This window comes from Vombatus ursinus, unplaced genomic scaffold (genome assembly GCF_900497805.2).
Source record: "Vombatus ursinus unplaced genomic scaffold, bare-nosed wombat genome assembly UNPS02014820.1, whole genome shotgun sequence".
NCBI classification, from domain to species: Eukaryota; Metazoa; Chordata; class Mammalia; order Diprotodontia; family Vombatidae; genus Vombatus; species Vombatus ursinus.
This window is the reverse complement of record NW_020954598.1, coordinates 1657069-1683680: the sequence shown is the minus strand read 5'-3', so window position 1 is coordinate 1683680 and position 26612 is coordinate 1657069. Positions and strand designations below refer to the sequence as shown.

At 42.9% G+C, this 26612-nt stretch overlaps 1 protein-coding gene across 1 annotated transcript in view; it reads right to left on the bottom strand.

The window, feature by feature from the left end:
- The window catches only part of FBLN2 (fibulin 2), a 203241-nt gene that overhangs the window by 46807 nt on the left and 129822 nt on the right, over positions 1-26612 (bottom strand). Inside the window, exons 3-4 of the mRNA XM_027837260.1 lie at positions 7421-7532; positions 263-392 (exon numbers count right to left, since the gene is read on the bottom strand). Coding sequence (XP_027693061.1) covers positions 263-392; positions 7421-7532 — 242 coding nt within the window. The remainder of the gene's footprint in view (positions 1-262; positions 393-7420; positions 7533-26612) is intronic.

The following is a 26612-nucleotide window of genomic DNA, read 5'->3' as shown; positions in this document are numbered from 1 at the left end:
TCTATTAGAAGGTTGGCCATTTGAGAGCAGGGACCATCTCACTTTTGCATACTAGCTCTTATGACAGTGCTTGGTACATAGCAAGTGTATAATGGATGCTTATTCATCCATCCATCCATCCATCCATCCATCCATCCATCCATCCATCCATCCATCCACCTTTTCCATTAGAAATACACAGTTAAAGGAAGGAAACCTAAGCTAGGAAACCAAAATTGAGAATAACCTATAAGGGAAGAACCAAAGAGCTGCTAGGTCTTGCCTTGTACAGGGAGACTCCACAGGTGTCATTCTCCTCAGGCCCACAGACTTCACCTTCCTTGGCACCAACCATCCCAGCAACACAGCTGTTTTCTTTCAAGTAGGAGATACAGCACTGCTTCTGGGCAATCCTGCAACACAGACAGGTTGGGGGCAGGGGAGGGGAGGAGCAGGGATGGCTGCATTAACTCGAAACTAATAACTGATGATGAAAATGGACATAAATGGACATAAATAGCCCCTAGGTCAGTCTCCCCACCATCTCCTTCTCCTCTCCCCTGATTTCAAAGGGAGACTCTCTGGAAGTTGAGGTGCATGCTAACTTGACCCAGGCTTTGTGCATGGAGGATGCCTCCATTCACTCCACTCTGCCTTCAAGGGGCTTGAACAACTAGAAGATTTCTCTTTACAGGGCAAGCAGCTAGTCCTTTGGCAGAATGGGGGTCATAACCTAGTAGACTGCCTTGTGTTCTGTTACAAGGAACACTCAACTTGAAGGAAAGAGGCATGGGTTCTAGTCTCAGCTCTGCCCAAAGACTTGTGTGTCCCTGGGTAGAGTAACTGTCATGCAAACTTCAGTTTCCTCTCCTATAAAATGCAGAGAGACTGGTCATGAGAATTGCCCTCTTTCATATGCTACTATACCTTGTATCACACATTTGCGTGCTTCCAAATTCTTCTCTAAGTCCCTTCAGGGGAGAAACTGTTTTCTTTTATGTTGTCAGGGTCTAGCACAGTGCATGGTCTGTGTGTATATGTAAATACATACATATGTTTGTACAATGTGTGTGTGTGTGTGTGTGTGTGTGTGTGTGTCTTTTTAAACAAAGACATCAGCAGGGGTGGGGTGGTTGTAGTGGTGATCCAGACCTATGACTTCATTCATGTAGGGAACTTCTGGTGAGGAAGCTCCCTCTACCAATGCAGATCAGCACCTGCTGTGCTACTGCATAGCAGATAGTGGCTACCACAATGGGTCATATGGCTAGCATGTACTGGAGGCAGTACTTGAACCCAGGTCCTCCTCACCCGAAGGTTCTCTTGTTAATGCTACAATAGGCACTTAGCAAATTTTTTTTTTAATGGAATGAGATAGTAGATATAAAGTGCTTTAAAAATATGCTATACCAGTACTTACTTAAGGGTAATTCTTAAATCTCTAAATGCTTACATCAATAAAATAGGGAAAGAGCAGATCAATGAATCAGGCATGCAACTAAAAAACCTAGAAAAAGAACAAATTAAAAATCCCCAATTAAGCCCAAATCAGAAATCCTGAAAATCAAAGGAGAGATTAATAAAACTGAAAGTTAGGCAACCATTGAATTAATAAACAAAACTAAGAGCTGGTTTTATCGAAAAGAAAAAAAAAACAAATAAAATAGAAAACCATTAGTTAATTTGATTTAAAAAAAAGAAGAAAAACCAAATTACTAGTAAAAAAAAATGAAAAGGGTGAATTCACCACCAATAAAGAAAAAATTAAAGAAGTAATTAGAAGCCATTTTGCCCAATTGTATGCCAATAAATCTGACAATCTAAGTGAAATGGATGAATATTTACAAAAATGTAAATTGCCCAGATTAACAGAAGAGCAAATAGGATACTTAAATAACCCCATTTTAGTAAATATACTATACAAATAGTAGGTATTTGTATTTCTTGAAAACAACTTAGTGCTTTGTGGTCCTTTCCAACAAATATACCAAAGCATTTCCCATGAATCTAGCTCCCTCTTCTTTTTGAGAAAGAGAAGTAAATTTCTAAGTTTTTTCTTGGGACTGAAAAACAACAGGTGGTGTGCCTTCATTCAAAGACAGTTTCTTGGCTCAAGGCCATGAGCTTGTAAGGAGTAGAGACACCCCACCCCTAGGCAAGCTATTATTAAGCCAGGATTGGTTGATGTTAGGGCCAAGGAGGGAGGGAGGTGCTGATCCATCATGATCATGGCCCAGGAATGTTCCTTTCCCTCAGAGAGAAAGAATGGAGACAAAAACAAGTCATTGGTCAGGGATGAAGGGTCAGGTGACAGGCTCTAAAGTCTCATGACATCTCCAGACATAATCTCTTGAAAAAAGATCAAGGGGACCCAAAGTAATTTCTCTTCAGTATTGAAAGCTTTCCTTAAAAGTCATACTCCAGTGGTTCATTATAGCCAGAAGTTCTAGAAGTCTATGTCAATGGACTATAAGCTCTAGTAGGTCCTATTACTCTGCAAAAACTATAGGGATAGGCCTGATGTCATGCTATGTGTTTGCCACCCAAAGACCAACTTAGCTAGTTACAACAAGGCTGAAAACCAAAAAGGTGGTTACCAGGTAACTCAGGAGACCTGGTAGGATGTGTGTGGGGAGGAGGGTGAAATGAGCTGATATGCTGAGTACTATAACAATAACATAACAGATCTTTCAAAGTACTGAAATCCCTATGGGAAGGAATGATCAATCATTCAATATCAGACCAACTCAAGATTTTCAGGCTCACAAATTGGCCATCTAGTCTAAACCATAGTCAACCTATACTTCATCACATGATGATCTTGTTACAAGGGGATGGACCCCTGCTGAGAAGTGGAAGGGATCTTAGAGGCGATAGGGAGTTTATTAAGTAGTGAGGAACATGGTCAGATTTTTTTATTTAAGAAAATCAGTTTAACAGTTGAGTGGAGGATGGACTGGGAAAGACTTGAGGTGAGGATAACAACCAGCAGCCTACTGCAATAGTCCAGGTATGAGGTGATGAAGGCCTGTACCTGGGTGATGGCAGTATCAGAAGAGAGAGAGGGGCATATATGAGAAATGTTACAAAAGAAGAATTGACAAGACTAGATAATAAATTGGAAATGGAAAGAGTTCAGGATGATACGTAGGTTGAGAGCCTTTGTAACTGGAATGATAGTGGTGTCTTTGACAGTATTTGGAAAATTGGGAAGAAGGGAGGGTTGGGTGTGAGGAGAGAAAGATATCAAGTTCAGTTTTAGACATGTTGAGTTTAAGGACATTCAGTTCAAGATCTCCAAAGGGCAATTAGAGATGTGAAACGAAGTCAGGAGACAAGTTAGAGCTGGCAAGTAGATATAGGAGTCATTAGCATAGAGATGGAGCTGATGAGATATCCAAGCAAAATAATATGTAGGGAGAAGAGAAAAGGACCCAAGACAGAACCTTGGTGGACACCCATGGTTAGTGGGCATGAAGTTGATCAAGATCCAGCAAAGGAGATTGAGAAGGAGTTGTCCAACAGGTAGGAAAAGAATGAGGAAAACGTAATATCACAAAAACCCAGAAAGAAGAGAATATCAAGGAGAAGAGGGTGATCGATAGTGCCAAAGGATTCAGAGAGGTCAAGAAGAATGGAGATTGGGGCAACTAGGTGGTGCAATGGATAGAGCACCAACCCTGGAGTCAGGAGCACCCAAGTTCAAATCCAGCCTCAGATACTTACTAGCTATATGATCCTGGGCAAGTCACTTAACCTCTATTGCCTAAAAGGATGAGGATTGAGTAAAGGCCATTAGATATGGCAATTAAGCAATCATTGGTAACTTTGGAGGGAGTAGTTTCAGCTTAATGATGAAGTCAGGAGCCAGACTGAAGAGAATTTAAGAAGAGAGTGAGAGGAAAAGAAGTAGAGTCATGAATTGTGGATAGCTTTTTCAAGAAATTGAGCCACAAAAAGGGGAGAGACACAGAATGATAGCTAGCAGGGATGGATGGATCAAGTGAGACGTTTTTGAGGATAGGGGGGATGTGTGAGTGTTTGTAGGCAGTAGGGAAGTAGCCGGTAGACAATGAGAAATTGAAGATTAGTGAGAGAGTAGAAATGATCGTGTGGGCAATCTGCTCAAGAAGATGAGATGGAATGGGAGCCCTTACCTATTTTGAGGGTTGGCCTTGGCAAGGAGTGGGGCCACCTACTCACGTGAGATAGGGTGAAGGAGGAGAGAATGGCAGAAGGCATCTGGGTGATGTGAAATAAGAGGAAGAGGGAGAGGGAATTCCCAAAGATTAGCCTCAATTTTATCAGTGAAATGCGAGGCTAGGTTCTCATTTGGCTTGTGCTGGGAGGGACAGCCATGGGAAGTTTGATAAGAGATCAAAAAGTTTGGATAAAATATTGTGGTGAGTGGGATAGTAAATCAGTTAGGGATACCTAGAAGGATTGCCTTGGCACAGTAAGAGCCCACTTGAGATTATGGATCCTAAATTTGTAGTGGACTCAGAGCCATTTCATGATTTTCTCCAGCTTCATTCAGCAGCAGGTGAGTAAGCTGTGAAGACAGCAGATGAGAGGAGTGATTCAAGGCTGAAGCTTGGCAGCTTATAGGGGCAAAGCATAAGGGGGCAAGGGTCTTGAGGAAAGAAGACAGTGTAGAGTTGATCTGATTCACCAAATGGTCAAGACAGGGATGGGAGGAAAGTGTCATCAGGGCAGGGGTAGTAGCCTGGGAAAGAATTGAGGGGTCAAGGGGTTGAAGGTCACAGAGAGAATAGAGAACAGGGTTTGGAGTTGCAGGGGCTGCTTCGTTTTTCTCTTCATATCCCCAGCTCCCAGTATAGCACCTTGCTTAGTACATGTTTGCTAAAGTACATTGTTGAAAAGTCCAAGAAACAAGTCCACCCCCACGTGAAGACTAAACAAACCATGTACATGGGCATCAGGGAGACAGGGAGCAAAGGTGGGAATGGAAGGATAAGGAGTCAATCAGAGAAGACTTCATGGAGGTAGAAGTTTGAAGGAAGGGACAGAAACTGGTGAAAAATAGCCCCTGAGCAAAGGTGGAGGGGAGTATGAGCTAGTTACAGATGCTGGGCTTACCTGGAGAGGAGTCTGGGATTAGGCTTAAAAAAGGACAGATAAGATGAAGGTTTCAGGGAGCCCAACTGTAGAAGTCCCTGAGGTTAGGGTGGGACAATTTCCCCCAGAAAAAAAAACAAACAAACCAAAAAACTTCCTAGTGCAGTGGGTCACAATTCCCTTATTTCTTCTTTCTTGGTAAAGTACAAAGACAACAGAATACTAAATGGAACACCCAGCAAATGCATCCTCACCCACTAGGCTGATCCTGCCCTTTCTCTTTAAACTCAAACTGAAGAGTGAGAATTTAATTCAAAAGGCAATAGAGACTCTCTAAGTGCCTCTCCCCCACTCCCCAAGCAACTCTCTAAGACCACAGGGTTCAGAGAAGTTGTCAAAATGGCTGGAGCTCATTACCACTCCTGAAATCAGAGGTCTGGGTTTTTATTTTGTTTTGTTATTGTTGTTTTTTTAAATAGGGCAATAGGGAACCAGAGGGGGTATGTTTATGAGCCAGTGAAGGACACAGTAAGATCAATACTTGAGGAAAGAGATTCAAATAGGGAACAGGAGAGAGAGCTGGGCTCATGAATCTATGTAGGAGAGCATGGATGCAGTCTGGACATAAGATGTTAGGAGTCTGGACAGCCACAGACATAGAGAGGGAGAACTACAGCTAAAAAGCACAAAGAAGGAATGTGGGAGTCCTCAGGATGGAAAGGGACAGACATATCGGTGAGACGTAGAGAAAGGGCACGTGTCAGGACCTGGTGAAGGATTGGATGTGCAAGCCTCGGAGCTGAAGCAATGGATTCCCACACCCAGCTCCCCTTGAGCACCCCTCTCCACCCCTCTCTGGATTCCATTCTCTGGAGGAATGGATCACTCTGATTTCCTGGTTGCCAAGGAGACCGGAATAACACATCCATAGCAGCAGCAGCAGCAGCATAGGTCACCACGGCTCTGCTCTTGAGAAGGGCAATTTTATCCTGCTTAGGTAGAGAGGGGTGGTATCGAGGACAGTGCTTGGAGGCAGCCTCTAGCGTGACTGGTGGGAAAGGAGATGTTACCACTCAAGCCTTGTGACCGTGAAGCTCAGAAGCAAGAGTTTCTCGTGGGTGACCACGATCCTGGGTGAATGTTTCATTCTATTTCCTTATCTCACTCTATTCATTCCATTCTGCTCTGATACCAAACATTACTCTGCAGAGAGCATGTATTCACTTACTTGCTTACGTGATGTATTCTACTCTCCCCACCCCCACCCCCAGTACAACCAACTGATCAATTAATAAGCATTTATTAAACACCAAGAACTGGTAAAATTCCAATTTAAGTGCTGGGCATACAATAACAAAAGTGAAAACCCCCACCCCCAAGAATCTTATCCTCCAACAGATTTTCAAGTAAATACAGAATATATGCAAAATGAATGCTGGGTAGTTTTGGGAGGGAAGTACTGGCAGCTGGGAGGATGCTAAGGGCGTGGTCAGATTTCTTCTTTGTGTTCCCAGTTCCCAGGATAATGCATGTATGAGGTATTTAAAGTCGACTGAAGTGAATTAAACTGAGCAAGGATGCATCAATGCGTGGGCCTTGGAGTCACTGAAAATGACAATGGCTACAACCTGCCCATCTCCAGTCATCCCAGAACCTTCTCCTTCCCACTCCCTCATGTAGAATGGACACTACATGACCCAGAAGGCAGTGCCTTTATAAACAATGTTTACTGACCATGGTGTGGAATGGGATAAGGAGGATTGTGCAATGATCTTTGAAGCATGGGGGGGGGGGGACAGCGGGGAGCTAGAGTGGATAGAGTACTGGGCCTGGAGTCAGGAAGACCTAAATTCAAATTCTACCTCAGACACTTACTAGCTGAGTGACCCTGGGTAAGTCACTTACACTTATTTTGGTTTTCTCAACTATAAAATGAAAATAACAGTAGCACTTATGTTTTAGAGTTGTTGCAAGAATCAAATGAGATAACATTTGGAAAGCACTTAGCACAGTGCCTGACAAATAGGTATTTAATAAGCCCTATTTTCCTTCCTTCCTTCCTTCCTTCCTTCCTTCCTTCCTTCCTTCCTTCCTTCCTTCCTTCCTTCCTTTCCTTTCCCTTCCCTTTACTAGTTACATGTGCTTTTTGTTTTTATCCCCATTTTACAGTTGAGGAAACTGAGTCAAACAGGTTAAGTAATTTTTACAGAGTCCACTGGCTGGATTTGAACTCAGGTTTTCCTGACTTTATTCTCAGTGCTTCACTATTGTATTCCCAGGATCCTCAGAACACACTGAAATCTAACTGAAAAGCTCGGGCTAAAGGTGAAGGGTCCCAATGGGAAAGAGGTCTCTACCTTACCTGCAAACATCACCATCAGCCCCACTCACAGGTATCTCTATGCACTCGGCATTGTCGATGGCCCACTGTTGTCCAGCTGCACAACACGTCTCTATCAGGTCTTTGGTAGAACCTGGAAAAAAAAAGAAAGAAGGTGAGGTTAGGAAATTCTCTTCATGTTCTTCAATCATAGCCACTGAGATGGAACCCAGAAAAACAGCAAATAAGGACGTTTCAAAAACTGGAAGACTAATTCCCCTCTGTGGGATGCCCTCCTTGTGATGTCTGGAAAGACCTTTTGCAAACCAAGGAACCTTTAGTACTCAAGTGACTTTGCAGGATGAGAAAGCTACAAAGAACACAGGGATTCTGTCTCCTGGAATTATTTCCTGGGAACCGTCCATTAATGGAATTCCATTAAACCGTCCATTAACCGGCCAGTAATGAGATATCGGCATGTGTCACAATCCTTGGATGCTACTACAATGCCACTTCCTCCATGAAGCCAATGGAGCCAACACTGCCCTCACAGCACCTTACATTCCTCTCACGCGTTCATCTTATTCTACTTTATTGTTATAATTCTATTTGTAGTGGGGCCATCTCCACCCACTGCACCGTACCAGCTCAGGGGATTGTCCATGCTTTTTGCTACCCATGAGGACATGATAGACACAGGAAGAAATTGTGAATGCTTTGTTAAACTTCTAGAAGCTGGACATGGGGAGTGCTCCTTAGGGCAGCAGATATACCAGCTATGTGTGTGGGTTCAGTCATTTTTCAGTCGTGTCTGCCTCTTCATGTCCCCATTTAGGGTTTTCTTGGCAAAGGTACTGGAATGATTTACTATTTCCTTCTCCAGCTCATTTTATAGATGAGGAAACTGAGGCACACAGATTTAAGTGACTTGTTGAGGATCACGCCACTAGTAAGTGCCTGAGGCCGGATTAGAACTCAGGTTTTACTGACTCCAGGCCTAAGGTTCTGTCTACTAAGCCACCTAGCTATGTGCCTAAATTTAAAAAGGAACAAAGTTTGGAGTCACCATGTCTGAACCTGGTATTGGTAATGGAGACACGCCCAGAGTTGAGACGGGCTGTTTGTTGCTGATCTTTGGGTAAATTTCTATGAGGCCAGAGGTCAACACAAACCATTGCCTTAGTGAGATACACCAGAACAAACACAAATTGGTCCAGCCCTGTACCACTGTCACTGGCAGCTAGGACGGGCAGAACATCGTCTTCGGCCATGACAGGCATTCTCTAGAGTATTGACTCTCTATGGTAGTATCACAGGACCCCTGGCAAAAGTATTTTTCTCCAGCCCTTCCCCAAATGGTTATCAAGTCTGGGGAGCCATGTAGTCGAGTTGGGAGAGTGATGTGTATGCCCCCTGTTGGCAATTGTGTGGAATTTCAGGAAGAGCTGCAAGAGGTGATACCTTCTAGAAGTCCTATATAGTGCGGGATTGCAAATGGCTCGAGGTTTTGCAGATCTGTACAGGAAGGACTGCCCATTGGAGGAATCTTTCATTTTCCATGAGCTCTGTTTTTGAATGCTGTTCTATTTTCCATCACTAAAATTTTTCTTCTTTGAGTCTGTGGGTTGTGTGCTTGTAAAGAAGATTTATGGCAACCTTCTATAAATTATAGTCATATGTTAAAAGTTCTAGATCTGCTGGGTGGAAGCTATGAGCCAGAGATGGGAGAAGTCTCCCAAAAGGTACCTGGGCCCTCCGTGTCATGTGAGAGTCTCTGATAAAGGTTTCACAGTTATCTGTGTGTATTTCATGTTACATTTCCCACCATGATCCACCCCATCTTCCTTAACCAGCTGATTAGCTCCTTAGCTTAAGGGACTATGTCTTACTTATCTACATAATTCTCCTAATAGTAATGGTAGTACATTGCACACAGTGGGTACTTTAATCACTTTATTCAATCAATGAAGCAATAATAATAATAAAAATATTTAATTATTAACTAATTAAATATAACAATAAAAATAAATAGTAATAATAAGCCAAATTCTTACAGTACATGCCTTCTATACTACCACCTTCCCTACTGCTTTCTATCTTCCCAACCTCTAGATTCCCCAGGCCTGCAAATGATTGAGAGATGTGAATGGTAATTCACTGGGGTGAGTGTAGGGACTCATCTCCGCTCAAGACCTTATATAGGATGACATTGTAGTACCCCCGATAGCAATTGGTGTTTCTGAACCCTCTATATCTAGGGGTGGGGAACCTGCAGCCTTGAGGCCACATATGGCCTTCAAGGTCCTTGTGTGCGGCCTTTTGACTGAGTCCAACTTTTCCAGAAAAAAATCCTTTTATTAAGGGGATTTGTTCTGTGAAGTTTAGATTCAGCCAAAGGGCCGCACTTGAGGACCTAGAGGGGCCACAAGTTCTCCACCCTATTTATCCATACTCCATTCTTTTGGGAACTGGGCAAATACCAAGAAAACAAGCCGAGATCAGAGATTTCCTCAAAATCCAACTCCTAGCAAATGTCCCAGGACCAGCACATATTCAGTCCTGACTCTTAACCCTTTTCCACCTATACCATCTTGCAAATCAATTAATCAATCAATAAAAATATTATTAAACCTATACCATGTGCCAGGAACCATTCTGGCTGCTGGGGATACAGAGATAAAACAAAACAGCTCAAAGAGCTTGCATTGTATCAGGGGAAACAGCACATAAATACATTTTAAAAAGCAGAAGCAAATCATATGCAAAGTAAAATCCAGGTGATTTCAACAAGGGGAGGGGGAGGCGCTAGCAGATGCAGGTGTGGTGGGGAGCAGGAAGCAGAGCAGGAAAGGCTTCATGGAGGAGGCAGTGTTTTGGGTGAGCTGTCATAAGGCTTTGCATATCTCTCTAAGCCTCTGTTTTCTTCATCCTTAGAATGAGGAGATTAAATTTCTAAAGACCTTTCCAACTCTAAACCTATGATCCTCTGATCTTTTCCGACTTGAAATCTATGAAAGTCTGATTCTGTGAAGTCCACAGAGCTTACATGGCACCAATAAAGATGGCATAGTTGGGGAAGGTCAAGACATGGAGGAGAGAAAAAGGTACATCCCAGGCATGGAAAATGGCCTAAACAAGTTTGGGGATGAGAATTAGAATGTTAAGGGTGAAAAACAGCAAGACAGTCCATTTGGCTAGACTGTAAAGTATGTGAAGGGAAGTAATACACCATGAGACCTGTGGAGGAATGGCAAATGTTCAAAATGATGACCCCGGTACCCTACCAGATCCTCTATCAGCAAGGTATGTTCAGGAGACTCCACAAGAACACTGACCAAAAGTACACTAGGAAAATTTTCAGTGACCAGCATTGACACAAAAAAAGTGGTCTCCTGTTGACTCTCAGTTTCCCAAGGCATTTGCTTAGCTGCGGTCCCCCATTCCCGGGATAGTCTTATAATCAAAGCTTGATAGTAAATGGAAAAGAAGGTGGGAACAGAGAAGAAACTAAAACAAGGCAGAGACAGACAGACAGACAGACAGAGAGACAGAGAGACAGACAGAGACAGAGAGAGAGAGAAGACAGAGAGACAGAGAGATAGAGAATGAGAGAGATAGAGATACAGAGAGATAGAGAGAAAGAAATAGAGACAGAGAGACAGAGAGATGGAGACACATAACATACAGAGAAAGACAGAGAGACACAGAAAGACAGAGACAGAGAATACAGAAGGATGTTAGCCACACACGAATTCTGCATGAATTAGCAGAGCATGGTTCAAGAAGAAAGTATTCTGGCAATGGCCAGGGTCCCACCCGGATCCCCAGAATTGTCACAAAATGAGTCACTCCCCATCTGTAAGGGAGGAATTCTGGCAACAGGCTGAACTAAGGGGTGTACATCACTTTGCTGTGATCATTTAGGAATGTGGTCCTGGAAGATAATTAGGAACAAACAGAACAAGGCCTAGGAAAACACCCCTGAAAGTCTGGGGAATGAAAATCAGGGGCAGCCTGCCTGGTAGGAGGGCCCAGGACTGCCTGCCTAGAGAATGGATCTTTGTCTCTTCCAGCTCTGTGTTGGTTTGTGGGGCTGGAAGTATCACTCCTACAAATGTGGGGGTGAGGGCCACTCACCATGACCCGGGGACATTAGATTGTTGGGGGGAATGTATTTGCTTTACCCCTCCTTCCCCCTACAATGCAGATCTATTAACATCTCCCATCTTTTCATGTCTGGAGACTCAGTTCCTCGAGAGAGACTGTATGTAAGGAAATTCTGGTACCCACTGCAACAACGTCAAACACTTCTGACCTGCTTCCAAATCCCACATCATCAGACCTCACTCTGGCTATCAACCAATCAACATGCATTTTAAAGCATCTCCTATGTGCTGGGCACTGTGTTAGGCCCTGGGGTACAGAGACAAAACCTCTAAGGCCTCCTCTGGCTCTAAATCTATGATATTCTGATTCTAGGAAGCCTAGGAAGCTTTATTGGCTCCAAAGAAGATGACATCATTGGAGAAAGCTTCATGAAGCTTGAGCTGGCTATAAAAGAATTTGCAATCATCTGACAAACTGAGTGAGGAGGATAGAGTGTTATGGGCAAGGGGAACATGAGCAAAACTGGGGAGGCAGAGTGAACACCATTGGGCTAGAGGGGGAGAGCCGATCTCTGGTTCCCTGACAGCCTTGGCTTTCCAAGGGCTCCATCTTAACTGGGGCAATGTTGATGAATACAAGCTAAGGGTTGGTTGGCAATACCACAACTTTCCCTTGGACGACAGCATTCATGAACAATAGTAGAAGAAATCCTATCTGGAAGGTCAGAGATGATGCTTTCTATAGAAAGAAGACTGGATTCATAGTCAGACAACTTGGGTTTGAATCCTGCCTCTGACACTTAGTACCCATGTAACTTAGGGTGGGCAAAATGAAAGGGCTGGACTTATGGTATCTGAGGTACTTTATGGTTCTAAGTCTATAATCCTATGATCCCAAGTTACTTTACCTGTGTGAGTCTCAATTTCCTTATCTAGAAAATGAGTGGGACTAGATCTAAATCTAGAATCCTTTTTCTGCGCCTCAGTTTCCTCAACTGGAAAATGAGTGGGTTGGAATCACTGGCTTCTGAAATCCCTTCCTGTTCTATATCTACACTACTTTGAGGAGGAATTCAGCTTTCAGATCATTTCTCTTTTGTACATAGTGAAAATGTTTCTCAATCCACCTCCTCATTGGTGGAGGAGGCTCGAAGCCCCATTCAATATTGGGTAAATTCCATGTGATTTTCATTGTGCCTTTTACGCCCCCTCTTTCCCCTTTTTCAAACAAATGAATGGAAGGGTTTTCCTTTCAAGCTAAAGACTGTCCACCCCTGCTAACAATGGTGCTTAGTCAGCCCCCAACCACAGGTGCCCCCACATGACAGAGAAAATTCAGCAGCAGAGGAATCAAGCTTTTAATGTCAAATTCCCAGGAACCAGAAACAAAGAGTGAATGCTGGCTGGGATGAAAGCCCAGACATGGACATGAAGGAAAAAAATTACCTTGGCAGAATCATCCAAAAGTTCCAGAGAATGGCCACCCCTGCCATTTTTCCCCCTTTCCTTTTTCTCTAATTCATTCAGTTCCGCTATAACACTCCACCTGGGGCTAGGTTAAGCACACTCATGTATGTGACCTTCGTTATCTCTCTCTGGGGAACTTTCATTAAGCCCACTCAGGGCAGGATGTAAGTGCCAGATTTTGTTATTCAGAGCTCACACTTCAAGCAGTTTATCTCCCATGTCAAAAAGCTCATTTTATCTGGGTTGAAATAAAGAAGGTTAAAGTGACTTCATCATGCTGCTGAGACTGGCTGCCTTAGTAGGGAGTGAAAATTCACAGTGACCGCCAAGGACTCTGTCCTTGGACTGATAGACTAACAACAAGGAAAGTAACAGGCAGGACCGATAGCTGTAAAATATACTACAGGATGATGAACCCTTGACCAGAGCTATGAGCTTGACCTGAGCCAGTATTCATCATTTATGAGTCTTGACAACTTGAGATGACGTTGCCAGGCAGCCTGAATTTGTGATGGAGGAGGTGAGGTCTCCAAAGAAAGAGCCCTGGGCTTTCTCCTGGGGTTGTCTCTCAGGGCTTGGGGATAGAAGGAGCTAAAATAGGACTTCTTGGGGAGCTCTGAGACTACTAAAACTTACCTTTACCCTGGAGTCTCTGAAGAGGCAGGAAACAAAGTATAAGGACATTTTAGGGAAAAATATGTCTGGGGACATATAGAAGGTCAACGCAGGATGGAGACCTAACAATGAAGTTTATTCTTCCTCCAAGAGGCCAAGGAGAAGTCTCAGAACCCTTTAGCACTGACTATACAGGTGACAGCCATAAACTATTCTTAGATATTAAGGACAAAGGAGCTTCTGATCTTGGGGGATGGGATAAAGTATGTCAACAGAAGGACTCGTAGGAAAAGCACTGGACTTGGGAGTTACAGAATCTCAAAGTTGAACAGGGCCTCAGAGGTCATCTAGTATAAATAAGAATTCCCTTTCCAGCGTCCCTGACAAGTTTGCTTATCCAAATTTTGTTTGAAGATTCTGGGTAGCAGGGAGGAGAGGAACAGATACTTCCAGAGGCAGCCCATTCCACACTGGGAGAACCCTGATATTTGGGAAGTTTTTTCCTGACAACATGCCTAAATTTGGCTCTGCAATTTCTACCAAATACCCCTAGTTCTACCCTCTGGGGCTAAGCAGAGCAGACCTAGTCCCTCCTCTGAGTAACAGACCTTCAAATGATTGAAGACAAGTCATCACATTCTTCTAGAGTTGTCTTCAGATTCAACCCCACCAGTTCCTTCAATCAGTCCTCAAAAGGCTCTTCAATCTTCTGGTTTCCTGCTCTAGACTTAGTCTAGGTTATCAGGATCTTTCCTAAAATGGGATGCCTAAAGCTGATCATCATATCCTAGCTTCTGACTGGACAAGCTAAGTCTTCATCCTATCTCTGATATTAACTAGCTGTCAATCACCTGACCTTTCTGCAACTTCAATCTCACATCTATCAAATGGGGAAAGTCATGGTGGTTGGCAATCATTCCTCAAACAAACAACGAACAAAAAGAGAAGTGAAAGAGGGTCACGTTGTCATGTGGAGGTAATGGAGAAACAAAAGATAGCAATAATTTTTAGAAAACATAAAGTACCTACTATGTACCAGGCACTGTGGTTACAAAGACAAAAATGAAATAGTCCCTGCCCTCCAGAAGGGCATTCTATTGGAGGGAACATATACTCATAAATATATATTATATTACATTATATTATATCATGTTATATTGTAATATATTGTATTATATTATGTTATGTTATATAACATTATATATAATTAATTGTATATTAAATAATATATAATATATTACACACACACACACACATATATATATATACATATATATATACATACATATGGCAGTGGTACAGTGGATAGAGCACTGAGTCTGGAGTCAGGAAGACCTGAATTCAAATCTGTCCTCAGATACTTACTAACTGTGGGCCCTGGGCCAATCACCTAACCTCTGTCTGTCTCAATTTCCTCATCTGTAAAACGGGGATAATAATAACACCTACCTCCCAGGATTGTTATGAGGACCAAATGAGATAAGAATTATAAAACACTTAACCCAATGCCTAGAACACAGTAAATGCTGTATGCTGTTGCTGCTGTTGCTAATTGTGGAGAGGGTCAAAAAGTACCAGCAGCCGAGGGCATGAGGGTAGGCCTGCGCTGTGATGACAAAATGCCTGAACATTTAAATATAAATAAGAACTGGGAAAGGAACTGTCTAGAAAGGCTAATACATACTAAAGGAAAAGACAGTGAAGACCAAGATAAGAAAAAGAAAGAAAATTTCACTTTACCATATTTATAGGGAGCTGATATGAAGGATTCCTTTGACTTTTTTGCGTATAGATTTTTTTTTTCCAGTTTGTTGGTGGTAGGAAAAAGAATGACAAATATGCTCCCTGTCGAAAGACCTTTTATGACAAAATAAGATAAAAGCCTGTGGAAAAAAAAATGAGATAATGGGTAGGAAGGTGCTGGGAACCCTTGAGAGCACTCACTAATCACAGACTCATTCTCTGGATATTGGTGGGAAGGGACCACAGAGATCAGTGAGGTCGGCCTGCGACTCAACAGAAGTCCCTTCTATGTGTGAGCCTCCATAGTAGTCATCCGCTGGAAGGCCTCCAGGGATGGGGACCCACCAGCCGCCAAGGCAGCCCAACCTACGTTAGGTGGCTCATTGCAGGTCAGAGGCTTCTCCTTACCAAGGTCAATGTCTGCCCTTCTGAAACTCCCTCCCTTTTCACACTGCTCCCAATCTGGCCCTCTGGGGCCAAGCTGACCAAGTCTGATCTCTCTTTCCATATGGCATTCCTTCAAATAAAGGCCTCCATCATGTCCTTCCTAGCCTACCTCTTCTCAATTCAGTTCAATTTGATTCAACAAGCATACCACTATATGCCGATTCAATTAAGCCCCACTATACCCAGGCATTGGAGTGCTGGGGATTAAAAGACAAAAGATGAATTAGCCTCTGCCTCAGGGTATTTGCGTTCTCCTGGGGTGAGGATGGGGAATGGGTAGGTAGAGAAAGAACAAGTTCAGAGATAAGAAAATACAAACTATATACAAAATAAAATCAAATTTCAGGGTGGGGATGAGCGTGAACAACTAGGTTATCAAAAGGCTTCCTGTAGACAGCAGCACTTAATCTAAGCCTTGAAGGGAGCTGGGTATTCCAAAGAGTGGAGATGAGGAGAGAAGGCATTCCAGGCCTGGGGAGAAGCCTGTGAGAAGGCGCAGAGGTAAGAGCAGAATGTTGTGTATGGGAAACAAGAAGTGGACAGTGCAGAATGCAGTCTGCATGAGGGCTAATAACATTGAAAACTGTCTGAAAGATAGTGCACGGGTCTTTAAATGCCCAATGAGTTTCTATTTCACCCTCAAGGCAAGAGGAAGTTACTGAGGCTTGCTAGGCAGGGGAATAATGATCTGCTTTCCAGGCATATCCACTTAGCAACTGTTTGGAGGATTCCCACTAGATGCAGTGGGAAGAGAGGGTCAGTATTGTAATAGTTCAGGAAAGGGGTGGTAAGGGCCTGATCTCATGGTTTCCTTACCTGCTCCTTGTATGGCATGGTCTGCAGGCCTCTCCCTAGCAATCCATTGATTACCTCCAACTGATGCTGTCTGTGTCTTTTTGTACAAAGTCGTTCGCATGTTATCACCGCCATTAGTCTCTGAGCTCCTTGAGAGAAGAGACTGTCTTTTGATTTTTCTTTGTAACCTCAGAGCTTAGCACAGTGCCTGGCACATATTAGGGGCAGGTAGTGGATAGAGTGGATAGAGCACCAGGCCTGGAGTCAAGAACACTCATCTTCCTGAGTTCAAATCCAGCCTCAGGCACTTAGGAGCTGTGTGACTCTGGGCAACTCACTTAACTCTGTTTGCCTCAGTTTCCTCATCTGTAAAAATGAGCTGGAGAAGGAAATGACAAACCACTCCAGTATCTTTGCCAAGAAAAACCCAAATGGGGTCAACAAAGAGTCAGAATTAACTGAAAAAACAACTAAACAAAATTTCAATATTCTTCCTAAAAATGTGAGGCGCAGAATTGATCCCAATACTCTAAATATAGTCAGACCAGAACACAGGAATCAAACATTAGGTGCAATCATTTTCCTTCTAGCCCTTTCTTGCAATCCACCCCCAAAAGAGACAGTGACCAGGGAAAGGACAAGAGTCTGGTCAGCCACCTCCTGAAAGACAGCTTTGCTGACAGGGCCACTGGCTGCTGAGAATAACATTGATACAGCCTGGGAGGGGAGGGGCGCACAAAATGAGCTCCCATAATCATTGTCAAACCCTGCCCTTTCCTTGAAGTCCTAAAACTATAAAAATGCCCCTGGAAATGCCTAGATGTCAGGTCTGACAACATAACAGGTTTGCACCTGGGCTCTATTCAGACAGTATGTTTGACTGATAGCTTCTGAATAGCAGGGGAAAGTAAACTGCTTAGCATTCTATAAACATACTTAGAGAATGAATGGGGCTACCGTGTTTGAAGTGCCAGTATTTGAGAAAGTCGGGATGTCCGGGTTCAACCTGGCCTTCCACATCTCTTCTCCTCTCCTCCCCCAGGGTGTTTAGGTTACTTATTGATTTTTATTAGGCTTGTAAAGACTCTAAATAGGGAGGAAAGAATTGTCAACTCAGCAACTTCCGCTGCTTTCTCCCTCTGTACCCATTCCCCATTTAATCCTGTAATCCCTGTTAGTACAAGGGCTGAAGGAGACTGATGACAGAGACCTACAGTTTTTCCTGGCAATGAGAAGAGCCATGAGTTAATGGGTAGAAGCTGTGCTCTGGCCCATCATCACCTCCCCCTTCTTTGTCCTTCTCCAATACACGTGGGGACTCAGTTCATCATGACCACCTCAGCAGGATCCCTTTCACCATCACTAATGGGCAGCCAAGAAATCGTGTTCCTGTTCTATGCCTTGCCTACCCTGTAAGTATGACTTGGTCCTGTGTCCCTCTGAAAAGCCCTGTCAGGCAGAGGAGTTGGCATTTCAGGGTCCTCACTCCTTGCATCAGAGACCCAGCTCTTTCTTCAGCTGTGACTCATCAAAACAAAGAATGTTAAAGCTGGAAGGGACCAGAGCAATCATCAGTTCCAGCCCCCTCATGTTAGAGATGGGGAAACTCAGGAGTATCTCCTGAGTGCACCTGCCCACATGAGCTGGCAATGCCACCAATCAAGGGGCAAGAGAGGGGAGAGAGGAAGGAAAAATCAATCAATATTTATTACATACCTACTATGTACCAGGCACTGTGCTAAGCACTTTTTTTTTTAACAAATGTCATCTTTGACCCTCATAGCAACGTTGCAAAATAGGTGCTTTTATTATCACCATTTTACATTGGTTGAAACTGAGGCAAGCAGATGTTGAGTGACTGGCCCAGAGCCATACAGTTAATAAGTGTTTGAGGCTGTATTGGAACTCAGGTCTTCCTGACTGAGCCGAGCTCTCTAACCATTGCACCATCAGCTTCCTTAAGAATTGGTCAATGAGCTTGGATCATTGGATATCTCTTGTATTCTTTTGGAGTTCCAATCCATTATTGATCCTAGAATCATATATCTAGAGTAGCACATGACCTCACAGCTATTTCTCATTTTACAGTTGAGAAAACTAAAGCTAAAATGACTTGCCCAAGGTCACATGGATAGTAAATGTCAGGGATGGGATTTGAACCCAGATCCTCTGTCTCTAGAGCTAGCATTCTTGCTGTTGTATCACACCTGGTTTAATGGAAAGCACGTTGTTCCAGGAGTCAGGAGACCTTAGATCTAGAATTACAAAACAGGTTAGCACTCGGGTCCTATTTTTTTGGGGGGGGGCTAGGCAATCTGGATTAAGTGACTTGCCCAGGGTCACACAGCTAGTAAGTGTCAAGCGTCTGAGGCTGAATTTGAACTCAGGTCCTCCTGACTCCAAGGCCGTAGCTCTATCCACTGCGCCACGTAGCTGCCCCCTGGGTCCTATTCTTATAGGTCTTTTGAGTTCCTGGCCTAATAATGCTCTTTCCATTAGCCCATATGGCTTCAGTCACTTCATTAGGAATGAAAAATGATTTGAAGTCCACCAAAGATGTATAGAGTACCTACACTTTGCAGACACAGTTCAGCTATAGACCCAGTCCCTGCCCTCATGGTGTTTGTGGTCTAGTAGGGTGCTACAACACCTAGACAAAGAACTCCATTGCACAGTGAGCTGTAAGTCAAATCAAGTCAACAAGCATTTATTAAGCTCTTACTACATTAGGCACTGGGAGCTGGGAATGCAGACAATCCCTGCCCTCAAAGAGCTTATCTTCTATGGAGAAGACAACCCACAAAAAGAAGCCGAAAGGCGGGGAGGAGGCAGCTGGTGAAGGGAAGAGGGGTCATAGTGGAAAAAGAAGTCCAGCAAGTCAGGAACAAAGCCTGGAAAGGAATGAAGGAGCGAATATGGCTGGCCTGGGCCCATTTGTAACATTAAGGAATGTATAGCAGTTCAATAGGCAAAGATGCTAAACATTCCAGGTCTAGAGAACAGTGTGGGGAAAGGTCTTTGGCATCGCAGTCTAAAAGATCACATGCATCAAATGACCTAATTCACTTGGGTCCATTGGGCTTCTTACTACTTCATATCTCAATATGGCTCAACATTGCCTGTCTTCAAGTTAATTTTTTTGCCCATCTGTTTGTTTTTAATTAGCTATTCCAGAATCTTTCCAGGTTTGGAAGTTGGGCTCAGATGGCATTAATTCCTGGGTACCTCTTGATGTTCTTTTTGAGACACAATTTAAAACCAGACTGTGCTATTTTTGTCTTTTCCAGGCACATGGAATCCAGCCAGTCTTCCCTCAACTCCCAGCTTCTCCTCTTGAAGTAACGCATGATAATTAAACTAGGTGGAAGCCTTCTCATTAGAAGGTTAAACATCCTACACTCGAAGAAAAGTGCCCATGTCCTTTGTCTCCCTTAAAAGACCCACCAGGTTGCAGATCTCTTAGTTGACTTACAGTGCTAGATATTATTCATTCATTTGTTTTTTGTCCTTCGCTCTTGAAGAGGACCATGACATCAGGAAGGTGATGCCATGACTTGCAAGTGAATTGGATTAACTTAGAGATGGCAGGATTAAGGAGATGGTCCTTTCCTGAACCTTAGAAATATTCTACCTGCCAAGAAATTTAAGGCACCTAAAGCTTTCCACAATTTGGCCCCCATCTCCCTTTGAAACCTTATTTCCCACAGCTCACCAGGCTTCAGTCAAACTGAATCATGCCCTGGGACTTTCTGCCTCTTTGCTTTGATTCCAGGCAAAGAGCTTCCCCTGTTCGGCATGCCTTCCTAACCATCTCTGCTAAAATTCAATTTTATTTAATTCTACAATTATTTATTAAATATTTGCCCAGTACAAGGCAGAATGGTACAAGTAATAAATACCAGAGGTGAGATTTAAATTCATGTATTTAGGTTCCAAAGCCAATGCTCTTCTACCACACTGTGTTTCCTCCCTAAAATACCTTGAGGACAGGCACCATGTTTTATTTTTCCTTGTGTCCTACCACAATTCTTAGGATCAGACTTGGTGCCTACTAGAGCCTCAGGAAAGGGACACTTATTGAGTGAATAGCACACATCTAGTACTTCAACATCCAACACAGTGTGCTTTAAACTAAAAAGTATGAAGAAGAAAGAAGATGTTATGTATATACATACCTATGTATGTAGGCATTCCCTAAGTAGTCACTCTAAAGATACAAAGAAGGAAGAAGGAGAATTGTAGCTAAGACAAGAAATTCACTGGAGATAAGATCCAAGAAAGACACCATAGCAAAACCCAAGGCTTCAAGTGTCTATACACAAATATCCACTAGTGAGGAACTAGAGAGCCTAATAGAAGGGGACAAAGTTGGCCTCATAGGTACCAGACTTGGTGGGATAAAACTCATGATGGCTCAAGGTGGGTATACTTCATTCAAAGAATATAAGGTGTATGGATCAGTAAAAGAGTGTGTGAAGGTGGGGTGGGGATGGATAGTATTGTATATTAAGAAGTGGAGAAATTCAGGAACCAGGGAAGGGAAACATAATGGAGAGTATTTGGGTGAAGGTCAAAGGAGAGAGAGAAGCAGAAAGGATTTTTATCACTGGAGTATACTACACACCACTTAGGCGGAAAAAGGAAATATATGAGGAGTTTGAGAAATTGAGCACAAGCCTGGCACAGAGGCACGATATAGTCATGATAAAGGACTTCAGTTATCCAGACATCTTCTGGACCTCTTCTCTTTCTGCCCATATCAGAGCATCCAATAACCTCCTGACTTGCCTTAGCAAAAATTTCAGCCTTCACAAGGTGGATGAACCAATAAGGGGACATTTTTTTCCATAGCTGATTCTCACTGACAGGGAGGAAATGGTTACTGGAGTTAAATGATGATAACTTTAGGAGAAAGTAACCTCTCCATTTTACAGTGTGTGATAGAGAAGGAGAAGAACATATGGTCCTAATTTTGACACATACCTTTGATTTTGAGAAAGCAGATTTCAAAGGGTTTGGACAAAAAGCAGGATACCATGGACCAAAGGAGTTCAAGGGAAGTCAGCCCAGAACAGATGAGAGATGCTCAAAAATGAAATTCTGAAGATACAAAGGGAAACCATTCCAATGAGAAGGAAAAAATTATATTTGTCTAAAGAGACCCATGTGGATGCACAGGGAACTCACCAATCAACATAGATTTTTAAATGAAATGTAGGGAAAATGGAAGCAAGGCCAGTAACTGGAGATGAATTGTGTGCATTGTCTTCCAAAAATAGGGTCGGGGATGGTATAGCTCTGAATAAGCTGAGGTTAGTAAAGGGAAACTAAAGACAACAAGAAAGGTTTTTATTAACCTATAACTGGAAAAAGGAGGATCAAAGAAAGTATAGGACCTTTGCTTGGGGTGGATGTGATGATGATGATAACTGACAGAAAGCAGATGATTAGGAGGGCATGCTGGACAGAGGGAAGCCCTTTGCCTGGAATTCATTCATCAGAGCAAGGAGACAGAAAAGCCCAGGGCACAGATGGGGACCATTCAGTGGTTAAGTTTGGCTGAAGCCCAGGGAAATGGGGGGGGCAGAAAGGTTTCAAAAGGAGGTGAGAGCCAAATTGTGGAAAACTTTGAATGCCTTAAATTGCTTGGCAGCAATTCTGTTTTCTCTGTAAAGAGTGACCACTACACTAGAAATAGAACAAAATGGCAGAGAATTGATACCCAAGATAAATAAGGAGATAGTAAAAAGGTACCTTGCTCCCCTCAATGAATTCAAGTCACTTGGACCAGATGAACTACACCCTCAATTCTTGAAAGAAGTAGCTGATGGCATTGTTAAACCAGTAGAGATGTTTGAAAAGTCATGAGAAACGGGAGGACCATAGAAGGACAGATGTCCTGATTTTCCAAGGACAGCAGGTATGCAAACTTTGGGCCAGTGAACTTGACAATGATTCGTGGGAAATTTGTTGAAATTTAAAATCATCCAAGAGAAGGCTGGTGGATAGCTAGAAAAAGAAAGATTCTATCACAAAGACCCAATAGGACTTCACCAAGAACATGTCAGGCCAGAGTAACATTATTTCCTAAATTAGTACATGATGGGAATGCTGTGGATATAGTTTATCTAAATTTTGGCATAGCGTTTGATAAACTATCTCATGCTAGTCTTATGGAGAGATATGGATTTGGTGATAATACAACTATTGGATTCAGAATCAGTTTTATGGCTGGACTCAAAAAATAATAGTTAATGGATCAAAGTCATCATGAAAAAAAGACAATTCACCCCTCTCTGGACATTCTCTAGTTCATCAATGCTCTTCTTGGTGCCCAGAATTGAACTCAGTACTCTAGGGCAGCCCTTCTTAAACTGTGGGTCTTGACCCCATACAGGGTTGTGAAAAATTTGGCAATAGTAAAAGGTTTCTGAATTCACAACAACCAAAAATTAATAAAAAATCGAATGAGTAATGAATCTGAAGAGTTTCTGGCAGTGCTTGCCCGTGTTGCATCGTGCAAGTTCACTAAAGCCTTGGTTCTGAACACAAAGCATGTGCACTTTGCACTGCACATGCCCTCAGGCCACATAATGCCAACACTGCCAAAGTGAAAAGGGGTCATGAGTGGAAACAGCTTAAGCATCCCTGCTCTAAAGGAGGTCTGACAAGAACAGAGGACAGTGGGGGCTATCACCTCCCTATGCCTGAAAGCCAGATGGAGCAGTGGAGTAACCCAGGACACTATGCTTGACCCTTGGCTGTTTAATATTTTTTTAAATCAGTGAATTGGATAAAAGCATAGGCAGTGTGCTTATTTGTATTTGCAGATGATACAAACCTGGGAGAGACAGCTTCACAGCGGAAAATAATATCCAAAAGGATTTTGATAGGTTAGAGCATTGAGCAGAACCTAAATATGAAATTCAATGGAGATAAATGTAAAGGCTTTCAATTGGGTTCAAAAAATCAACTTCAGAAGTATAAGATGGGAGAAACCTGAACAGATAGCAGCTCTGAAAAAGTTCTAGGTGTTTTAGTGACCTGTAAACTCAATATGAATCAGCAGCATGATGTAACAGCCAAAAATGCTCATGTGATCTTGGCCTCCATTAAGAGGAAGGAAAGGAATTAAGTTAAATACCTACTATGTGCCAGGTACTGTGCAACATGCTTTACAAATATCTCATTTGATTCTTACAGCAACTCAGGGAGGAAGGTACTATTATCTCCATTTTTACAGTTGAGGAAACTGAGGCAAACAGAAGTTATATGACTTGCCCAGCTAATAAGTGTCCAAGGCTGGATGTGAACTCAGGTCTTCTTGACTCCAGGCCCAGCACTCTATTCACTGCTCTATCTAGCTTTTGAGCATAGGGAAGTGAGAGTCCCACTGTCCCTTGCTCTTGTCAGGCCTACTCTAGAGTACCGAGTTCAGTTCTGGAACATTGATAAAGCGGAAAGTGTCCAGAGGAGGGCGACTAGAATGGTGAATTGCCTTAAGTTCATGACATATGGGGATCATTTGAAGGAACTGGACATGTTTAGTCTGGAGAAAAGAAAGAAGGGTAGATATAATAGCTGTCTTCAAATATTTTAAACATTCCCACGTGGAAGAGAGTCTGGACTTGGTCTGTTTGGCCTCAGAGGGAAGGACCAAGAACAATTGGTATAAGTTACAAAGAGGAAAATGGAACCTTAAGGTAAGGAAAAATACATAAATGATTAGAACTGTACCAAAGCAGAGCATTAGAGTAGGCTTCATACAGAGGATGAATGATCCTTACTTGTTGACTATATGATAGTAAGGGTGCCTGTTGTGAATGGGCTGCCCAAGCCCCTTCTAACTCAAATTCCATTGTGCTGAGAGCCTTCGATAGATAGTCTTGGACTAGGAGTCAGGAAAACCTGGGTTTGACTCTCACCTCAGACATTCACCATCTGTGTGACGCTGAGCAAGTCACAGCCTCCCTGAGCCTTGATTTTCTTATCTGTAAAATGAGGGCATTGGACTCAAAGACCTTTAAAGTCCCTACCCTCTCATCGACAAAAAGGGGATGATAATAGTACCTACCTCATAAGGTTGTCACATGGATTGAACGGGATATTGCATATAAAGTGCTTTGCAAACCTCAAAGCCTATATAAATGTGAGCTATTATTATTACTTGTCATTGGGCTGACATTTTCTGCGGCTTGCAAGGCTGCCTTTATCACCTGCCTGGAGAATTTTCATAGATTAGGCACTTTTCCTAGGCTACAGCTCACAGAGGTGACCACATCACTCTCTGTTCTTAGCATGTGACCCCATGAGCAATTCCTCTGGCATAATAAAGGGGGAGAATTTGACAGCTTTAAAACCAGCCTTTACCTTGGGGGAGGGGTTGAAACACTTCTTTGTTTTTTTCTTCTGTGGTTTTGTTTTTTTTTTAAAGCAGCCTTAAGATAGAAAACCACAGCGTTCAAAACACAAGACAGAGACAATTCCTGCTCTAACAATTAGACGTATATACAATGACTCATTTGAATCAGATCTTTGAAGCAATCCTGGTTTCCCCTTACTTTGGGCATGCGAATTTCCAAGCAGCATTTCAGGCTTGACATTTTGAATGATCATTAATGGTGTTTGGGCACTTACACAGCTACCATGGTGAGGAGTCTAAATTTAAAGACATCGAGAGCACTGCCAGCATTGAAATTATAGAGAGGGAATTCCAAAATCTCCCCCTACCCCCCAACCCTCAACACTTAGAAACCCATCCCTTGATCCCAGAGAGTTGGCTTTTGATTAAGAGAAAGAAAAAGCTTAAATTCTACATGGATCAGGCCTTTGGGAGGCCCACTGCTTCTTCACAAAAACAGCCCAGGGCATCCATTCAGCAAACCTGACCAGGAGGAAGGAAGAAGTTCCATCTTTTTTGGAACCAGTGGCAGGCCTGCAAGATGCTCCTGGATCCTTGGGGAGAAGTGCATTCCATCAAAACAACATGGTCTCCATCTGCTCGATGCGGCTGACTATGAGACACACTGCACTTGGAGGCAGAAGACTTGGGTCCATTCTAGCTCCTTCACTTGCTAATGGTGTGAACATCTGGCACCCGCCTACCTTTGCAGCCTTCTTTTGTGCTATCGTGCATGCTCAGCTACAGCCAAATTGGCCTGCCAGCTGTTCCTTGTTCATCTTCTACCTTTTGCATAAGTGGTGAAAAAAGTGCTAGATTTGGAGTCAGAGGACCTGGATTCAGATCCTGGCTCTGCCTCAATATTTATGTAACCTAGGGTAGATCATCTGACTCCTCTGAACCTCAGTTTCCTCTTCTGTAAAACAAAAGGATGGAACTATGACCTCTAAAGTCCCTTCTCACCCTCCATCTAAGATCCCCTAGAAATTAATTTGTATTATTCACAGATAGTTTGCTTACTTGTAAACATGTACTCCCCACCCCCACCCCCACTCACCATTTTAGAATATAAGCTTCTTGAGGGCAGGGACTGTTTCCTTTTTATATTCTTAGGGAATAGCAGAGAACTTGTGCATAGTAGGTGTTTAATAACTGTATGTCAAATTGAACCAAATTGAGTTAACCTCTCTCAACTTGCCTTTTGTCATCTGTAAAATGGGGCTAACACTCCCAGTCCTATCTCTTTCACAGGGTGGTTATAAGGAAGTCGCATGGTTAAGCTGTAGCCAAGGGCACACAGATGTTCAACAGCTGATCAGGCTGTTGAGGTAGATAGGCGATGTGGTAGATAGATTGTAGCGCTTGAAGTCAGGGAGATCTGAGTTCAAATCCCTAGTTCTGTAACATTGGGTAAGTCACTTAACCTATGTCAGCTTCAACTCCCTTATTGCTAAAATAGAGATAATAAATAAATAGGGATAAAATAGGGATAATAAAGACACCCACTTCCTAGGGTTATTATGAGGACAAAATGTGGTAATATCATTCTGTAAACCTTTAGGGGTAAAGCAAATGCTCACTGTTACTATTGTTACAATCGGGCATGAGCCCATCTTTGCTTTGTACGTGCTGTTCCTTCCCATTGACCAGGTGGGAGCTG